Below are 8,704 nucleotides of genomic sequence, written 5' to 3'. Positions count from 1 at the left end.
ATTATTAAACATTAAGCAAACACAATATTTTTAAAATAAAGAAAACCTTCAAATTCTTTTTCTTTTCTCAGGTTCTAGGCAGTGAAATAGTTAGACTGTCATCTCAAGTAAAAATGCTGAAAAGCAAGCATTAGTCCGGGGGGTGGGGGGATTTCCTTTAGAGGCAGACTTAAACAGCAGTGAGCTTTTGTATACTTTTAACTCGAGTGTTATAGGCATAGGAATGATGGAAAAAGCCTTCTTGCCAAGACTCTAGCCCTTTCTGATCTTCTCAAGGTACCAAAAGAGGATGCAAACTGTTTGGTGGATGAAGACCAATTCCTTCCTCTTGGATGGGCAAGAGAGAGCTGGAGAAATAATGGCTCCTGTAGCAGACATAAGTGCAGGCAGGAGGAGCCACAACTCCTAGTGGAAGACAAGTGGCACATGTTCCAACAGAAATGGCCTGTGGCTACATTTCTGCCTTCTTCCAAGAATGGAGTCTGATGATGGGAAAGTTAGAATTCAGAGTAGAATGACCAGGCTTCATGAGTGAGAAACAGACACGTGCAGTCATCACAGATGGACATGTATGCAACTGGCTGGTCCTGCCAGTCATGTGTTTGATCCTGTTGCCAAGAGCTTGAGACTTTTATAAGAAGCGCAGCTCTGGACGAGGGGTTTGCTGGGGAATCAGGTTTCCTTGGAAATATGAAAACAGTTTTGAAGTTCCTTATCCTTACAGAGACTCATATGAAAATGGAGCAACCTTGGGAGAAGATTTTGAAAGAAGAGGATTCTTTTTTTTTTATTTTTTAAAATTTATTTATGATAGTCACAGAGGGAGAGAGAGAGAGAGAGAGAGAGGCAGAGACACAGGCAGAGGGAGAAGCAGGCTCCATGCACCAGGAGCCCGACGTGGGCTTCGATCCCGGGTCTCCAGGATCGCGCCCTGGGCCAAAGGCAGGCGCCAAACCACTGCGCCACCCAGGGATCCCAAAAGAAGAGGATTCTTAAGTCTCTCTCAGGCAGTGCCTCCCAAAGGCATAGGCCTAGGGTATCTATATAAAGCAGCAAATGCCTTTAAGACCTTTGGAAAGAAGAGCACTGGTATAGGAATGGGGTTCCAGAGTTTGACAGTGGCTGTTTTAGAACAAAGGGATTATACCTCCCTACCTTCTTGGATGATATTCCAGTAAAGACCTGTTCTCAAGGAAACACACTCTTGGACATCAAATAGACCACTCAGGCACAGGGAAGCTATGGGTTTGGAGTCAGCTAAAGCATAACTGTAGTACATCTGTCACAGAGAATGCCACACTTGGGAGCACTTCACACTTAGAGCTGGAAAAGACATGTCTCTCAAGAGAAAGCCTTCCCAAATTAAAGCAGTGCATCAGCATTGTAGGATCCATTGAGCAGGTAAAGACAAAGCTGCTTCACAGCCTGCTAGGAATAAGAGCCCTGATTAAAGGTCATGCCGTGCTTCAGATTTTGGTTCCTCCTGTTATTCTTCCTTTACTATTTATCTCCATGAACTTGTCTACAATTATTTGCTGCCTGCCTTTTTTCCCTCCTCCCTACCTTCCTTCTTTCGATTCCTTCCTTCTATTCTTTCCTTCCTATCTCCCTCCCTTCCTTTTTTTTTTTTTTTTATTAAGATATGCTGTCCTCCCAATGTGATGTTACTGACCCAATAGCAACATAGTTTTCCTTCTAGTGGGGATGGCTCTCTGTCCTGCTATCCACATTCTCCTCTGGTCCTTCCTGAGACCCTGGCCACAGCTTTGCCAGAGCCCAAACCTGTGGCCATGGCCTAATTATTAACATCCTGCTCTAACTAACCGAATCAACTAGCTGAGAAATGCTCTATGTCATTTGCAAAGTGTTACTACTAATTAGGTAATTTTGAGCATTTCTGGAGCAGTTATTTAGGAAAAATTCTAAATTTAAAACAAAACAAAAAAACAGGAAGGCAGGATGATGATTACATATGTCAATAAAGTCACAGGTGTGAAACAAAAATGATAGGCCCAGTATTACCTCCTAAACTTTGGAAATAACTGCCATAAAGTAAAACTCTGGGAATGAGGGTATGTGTGTATTTCTAAGTTGAATGTCTTTATGAGAAATGTTCTTCTCACACATGTCGATAGCATGTGGATATAGTATTAGACCATAGCTGAGGATCCCTAAATTAGATATAATCAAGATATCCTGGTGGCAAATTAGCAAGTATTTGGGATAATCCAACATGGGTATCATTTTTAGAGAAGGATTTGCCTAGAAAGACATAATAAATTGCTTTTGAAACTGTAAGCTGATGTTCACTTTCTCAAATACTCAGACATACCTGTTAGTAGCTAGCTTTGGCAATTCTGTTGTGTGAAAAAGAATAAATTCCTCTTGATCATTATGGCTCTGAGTGCTTAGATTCAGAGTATGAGAGAAATGACCCTTAGAGATGGAATGTTCATTACTCCCTGAAAGCCAGGGATGTCACTTGTCTAGTGTGCTCTTTAATATTTATCAAGGGTCTGAAATGTGTTAAGTTTTAAACAGAACAGATATAATTATGTCAGATGGCTAGTATTATTTGAAAGTTATAAACAATATTCAGAGAGAGAGCAGCTGACCTAAGGAGAATTTAGGGATTCAGCAGAATTATGGTACTGAATTTAGAGCATGGCAGATCTTGAAGGTCACTGGCCTTGCGTTTTTTTTCAACAGGCTACTATGGGCTTAGGGAAATGAGCCTTGGCCCTGAAGTCTGACTAACCTGAGTTCAAGTCCAGGCTCTGCCATTGTCTGCTACGTACTCTTGGACAAGTTATCAACTGCTATGGATAGAAATTTTGTGTCCCCACAACATTCATATGTTGAAGCCAGGTCCTTGATGTGATGGTATTTGGAGGTAGGGCCCTTGAGAAGTAGGTCACAAGAGTGGAGGCTTCCTGATGAGATTAGTGCCCTTATAAGAAGAGACACAAGACAGATGATCTCTCTATCATGTGAAGATACAGCAAGAAGGTAGCTGCTCGCACACCAGGAAAAGGGCCCTCACCAGAACCCAACCATCCTGGCATCCTGATCTTGCACTTCCAGCCTCCAGTACCATGAGAAATAAATGTGTTTATGCCACCCAGCCTATGGTATTTGCTATGGGAGTCTAAGCTAAGATAACATCCTCTCTAAACTTAAATGTTTCTCATTTCTAAAAATAAGGAATCCCTGCAGAATTGCTGTGAAGATCATAACATGTGTAAGGAACCTTTCACAGTACATGTGATTATCCAGTCCATGTGATTTTTAAAGAAAGATTTTATTTATTTATTCATGAAAGACACACAGAGAGAGGCAGAGGCATAGGAAGAGGGAGAAGCAGGCTCCCTGCAAGGAGCCTGATGTGGACTCAATCCCGGACCCCAGGATCACGCCCTAAGCCAAAGGCAAACGCTCAACCGCTGAGCCACCCGGGCGTCCCAGTCTGTGTGATTATCACCATAGATAGGAAACAGAGAGGTTAAGTGATTTACCCAAGATCACATAGCTGGCTGCCCTTCCCCTATACCTATACCATCCATGCCCACAGCTCTAACTGTCCAGAACTCCCTACATGGCCTCTTACCAAGCTGTGCTCTGCTCATTCAACTTTCCTTTTACCACCTCCTACATCAGAGCCAACCTGGCCCTGACCTGCTGTTTCTTTCTTATTTGGAAAGCAGTCTGTTAAACTAACCCCTATGAACATGCTAATGAACCATGGCATGGTAGGAAGGTGATGGATTTGAAGTGAGAAGACTTAGGATCTAGGCTATTACCACCTTACTACATGGCTTTAGGAAGTCACTTCTCCCATGTGGTATTAGTTTCCATTAGGGGATCATTCAGGGTACTTCTGATTTTGACACCCTGTGTGTCTCTGATTAAAGTGTTACCCCTTATTAAATGATATGTGTTGTTTAATAAACGTCTGGAGCTAGCAGAACCATCAAATCAAAGGCAAACATATCCAAACATCACCCCATCTACCATGAAAAAGACCTGGGGACTTCCCCTCCCCCCTTTCTCTTTTTTTAAATAGGAAGCTTTTTCTAGAAACTTATACATCAGAGTAGAGAAATAGCTGTTTATACCAACTACATGTAAAGGTGCTCATGGGTAGAGAAACCCAAAGAGTGATTGATATTCCAGTATTTCAGGGTATACAAATCAACAAAATAGTTCTCAGTTCATAGGACATAGAAACTGCATTTAAGCCATAAGCATCAATTAGAAGTGAGGGTCAGAATCTCTAAGCTTTATAAAGAGGATAAAAGGCAAAAATAGAGAACTCACTGAGCAGAGACCTATAAAGAAAGAGAATTGTGTGAAGGCCACTCAGATCAACAGCAATTTTCTAGGGATAATTTCTGCAATTGCTTTGAAAGGTATCTTTATTCAAATGAGTCTTCCTGAATTCTGAACACTTTCTGAGGAGGAAAAAAAAATCCCCCCTCCCTGATGTATTCTTCTGGAACAAAAACAATCATTGGATCAAATTCTGGTTGAAGATCAAACAGAACAAAATCCGGAAGGTTTTTTCTCTTTTAAGAGATGGGATATATTTTCAGCCAGATGTGAAACTTCCTTTTCTAGAGACCTATCTCATTTTAGTGCTGCATTGGTTTTATCTTTTCTCCTACCTTTATAATATTTTCTGAGGGAATGCGACATAGTGAAGGACCACTTGGGACAATTATGAATTATGGGTGGAATTTGCCTGGGATAGGCACAGGGTACCCAGAAGGTAGGGAGTGAAAAGAAGCCTGGATTCCTAGATTTCTGAGAAAAGACACATCATCATTTTCTCCATGGGTAAAGGAAGAAAAGTGAGCCTCCAAAAGGATCTCTGTTATCACCAAAGTAAAGCTTGACTTTACAGTTTTCCTGAGGAAAATGTGTGAATAGCAAGTCTGTTGATCCCAGATGGCTAAGAAATACTTGCAAAATTCTTAAAACACTCCACCTTGTCAACTTCTCTAAACCTACATATGGATTCTGTTTTATTTTAATTCATAGCACCTATTACTCTCTGACTCTTATATTAAATATCTGCCTTCCTCACTAGAATATAAGTTCCAAGAGGCCAAACACTTGGTTTGTTTTGTTCACTGCTACATCTTCAAAGTCTTGTATAATACTTGGTACAAGGTTAAAGGTCAATGAAGATTAGTTGAATGAATAAATGTATGAATGAAGCTCATAGACACTTGGGCTGGGTTTACAGCACAAAACTGTTCTATAATCATACAAGTTATTTGCAAACTCATACCTTGAGTTTTGAAGCACTAATAGACTACTGAAAATGTCTATCCCTTGACTAAGGAATTCTGCTAGGAAGTAGCTTAAATACAAAGATTTATGTACAAATATGAAAGATGTTCACGGTAGTTTTATTTGCAACAGGAAATGATTTAATTATCAATAATTAGAATAGTTATTAATAATCTGATATTTATAATTTAATATCAAACAACAGTATAATAGCCATTAAAAATGTTTTATGAAGACTTTTAAGTCATATATATAAAGGCTTATGATAAATTGTTAGAAGAAAAGAGATGGATCACAGTTGACTATACTGTATGAAAACAGCAGAGGACCATGCCAAAGTTTAAATAATGCCAAAGGGATATGGTATTATACGACTTTTTTTTTTCATATTTAGGCATTTTTTTCCCTCTTTTATGAAACTTCCAAATTTTCTATGAAGGATCAGGTCATAGTTTGATGAATAAAAAAGATAAGGTAAAAAAATTAAGATTATTTTGTGGCTTATTGATAACCTTTTTCCCTGGTATATATAAGTAAAATTGTTAGTCCCATGCAATAGAAGTAGACACTTAGATGCCATGAAGAGAAATAAAGACAATTTTATAAGTATTTTTTTCTCAATTACTTCTTACAAGACAAAATATTACTTTGCATATAAAGCTGTATGACTTTAATTCACTTTGAAAGGTCATGTCATGCAATAGGTGAGGGTGGCAGTTGCTAGTGAATTAGAAAAAACAAATGCTTTTAAAGGATGCCACAGGTTTTGTTTCTGTTTTTGAATTTTCTTTTTCCTTTTCTTCCATTAAGAGGGTAAATTAAGTGAGGTTTAAGGAGGGAAAGTGAATGTAAAAGAGGAAAGAGCAGTCCTAGACTTCCTTCTGAATCTCATCTTGTATCTTCAGGTTGTAGAACTCCAATTCTTGCCAAAGTGCCACCTGCCCTCTCTGTGACCCTTTAAAACAAGACAAAAAAGGAGACTGCATTGTGCTGGGCACAAACCCCATCGGGGAGGCACTGTGTGCTCTTCAAGAAGTATGCTGATTTGGGGATCCCTGGGTGGCGCAGCGATTTAGCGCCTGCCTTTGGCCCAGGGTGTGATCCTGGAGACCCCGGATCGAATCCCACGTCGGGCTCCCAGTGCATGGAGCCTGCTTCTCCCTCTGCCTATGTCTCTGCCTCTCTCTCTGTGTGTGACTATCATAAATAAATTTAAAAAATTTAAAAAAAGAAGTATGCTGATTTGGAAAAATGTCTATTCATGTCCTCTGCCCATTTTTAAATTGGATTATTTGCAGTTTTTTGATGTTGAGTTTTGTAAGTTCTTTATATATTTTGCATACTAACCCCTTATTGGATATGTAATTCACAATTATTTTCTCCCATTCAGTAGGTTGCCTTTCTGTTTTGTTGATGGTTTTCTTTGATGTGCAAAAGCTTTTTATTATTTTATTTTATTTTTTAAAAAGATTTTATTTATGTATTCATGAGAGACACAGAGAAAGAGGCAGAGACACAGGCAGAGGGAGAAGCAGGCTCCATGCAGGAAGCCCAATGTGGGACTCGATCCCGGGACTCCAGGATCACGCCCTGAGCCAAAGGAAGGTGCTTAATCGATGAGCCACCCAGGTGTCCCAAGCTTTTTATTTTTTTTGTAGTCACAGTAGTTTAATTTTGTTTTTGTTTCCCTTGCTAGAGGAGACAGATCTAGAAAAATTTTTCTACAGCCAGTGTCAAAGAAATTACTGCCTCTGTTTTCTTCTAGAAGACATACAGATGGCCCATAGACACATGCAACAATGTTCAACATCACTGATCATCAGGGAAATGCAAATAAGAACCACAATGAGATATCACCTCACACCTGTCAGAATGGCTTAAATCAACACCACAAGAAATAGCAAGGTTGGTGAGGATGTGGAGAAAAAAGAACCCTCTTGCATTGCTGGTGGGAATGCAGACTGTTGCAGCCACAATGGAAAACCGTATGGAATTTCCTCAAAAAATTAAAAAATATAATTACTATATGATCCAGTAATTCCACTGCTGGGTATTTACCCAAAGAAAACAAAGACACAGCTTAAAAATACGCTCCCTGTATTGATAGCAACATTATTTACAATAGTCAAGGTATGGAAGCAGCCCAAGTGTCCATCCATAGATGAATGGATATAGAAAGATGTTCCGTGGGATCCCTGGGTGGCGCAGCGGTTTGGCGCCTGCCTTTGGCCCAGGGCGCGATCCTGGAGACCCGGGATCGAGTCCCACGTCGGGCTCCCGGTGCATGGAGCCAGCTTCTCCCTCTGCCTGTGTCTCTGCCTCTCTCTCTCTCTCACTGCGTGCCTATCATAAATAAAAAACAAACAAAAAAAAAACAAAACAAAAAAAAGAAAGATGTTCCGTGTATGTGTGTGTGTGTGTATAATGGGATATTACTCGACCATAAAAAAGAATGAGATCTTGCCATTTGCAATAATGTGTACAGATCTAGAGAGTATAATGCTAAGTGAAATAAGTCAGAGAAAGATCAATACCATATTTCATTTGTATGTAGAATTTAAGAAACAAAACAAATGAACAAAGAAAAAAGAGAAAAACAAAAAAACCAGACTCTTAAATACAGAGAACAAACTTGCAGTTTCCAGAGGGGAGGTTTGGGGAGGTTGGGTGAAATAGGTGAAGAGGATTAAGGATACACTTGTGATGAGCATTTGTGATGAGTGCACATTATTGAATCGTTATATTGTAGGCTTTGTGCTAATTATACTTCAATAAAAATTTAAAAAGAAGTGGGCTTATTCCCTTGAGTAGATGGGTCACATTGAAACTAAATGCTGCTGCTAGATACTGCCTGGTAAGGTTTTCAAAGTATGTATTTTCAAACTTGGAACACTTTGCTCAGAAACAGTACAATCTAATGGTAAAGATAGACACAATTAACATAGCTGCTGTGGGTGTGAGGGGTCTAGAGTCCTGCCTACTGGGAACTTTGGCTTTTTTCCTTTTCTTGGGGGTCTTGGAGTGAGCATTGTAGGGACTATGGAATTTTTCTAAAAAAACCCAAGCTGGTCTAATCCCCGCATTATACAGATTGGGAAAATGAGATTGTACAAGGGCAGTATCACTGTCATACATGTTACCTGATTAAAATAGTTCAACTAGGGGTGCCTGGGTAGCTCAGTTGTTGAGTGTCTACCTTTGGCTCGGGTCATCATCCCAGGGTCCTGAGACTGAATCCTACGTCGGGCTGCCCGCAGGGAGCCTGCTTCTCACTCTACCTATGTCTCTGTCTCTCTCTCTGTGTCTCTCATGAATAAATAAATAAAATCTTAAAAAAATAGTTCAACGGACTCATCTGTAAAATCACAATTTTTAACATAAGGATTGAGAGTATACACTGGGGAAATAT

General features: G+C 39.8%; 1 protein-coding gene across 19 annotated transcripts in view; it reads right to left on the bottom strand.

Moving 5' to 3' along the window:
• Nucleotides 1-8,704, bottom strand: part of IQCH (IQ motif containing H) — a 213,427-nt gene that overhangs the window by 115,975 nt on the left and 88,748 nt on the right. Inside the window, exon 10 of one of the 19 annotated variants that reach the window (XM_077881604.1) lies at nt 5,974-6,250. The exons of 16 other annotated variants lie outside the window; for them this stretch is intronic. In XM_077881604.1, the coding sequence (XP_077737730.1) occupies nt 6,197-6,250 (54 nt within the window). In that variant the 3' untranslated portion in view covers nt 5,974-6,196. Of the gene's footprint in view, nt 1-5,973; nt 6,251-7,392; nt 7,639-7,767; nt 7,798-8,704 lie in introns of those variants that run through there. 2 more of the 19 variants (XM_077881602.1, XM_077881605.1) reach the window with 2 other exon arrangements.

The sequence above is a fragment of the Canis aureus genome, chromosome 32 (genome assembly GCF_053574225.1).
Source record: "Canis aureus isolate CA01 chromosome 32, VMU_Caureus_v.1.0, whole genome shotgun sequence".
Lineage (NCBI taxonomy): Eukaryota > Metazoa > Chordata > Mammalia > Carnivora > Canidae > Canis > Canis aureus.
This window is presented reverse-complemented; position numbering and strand designations above follow the sequence as displayed.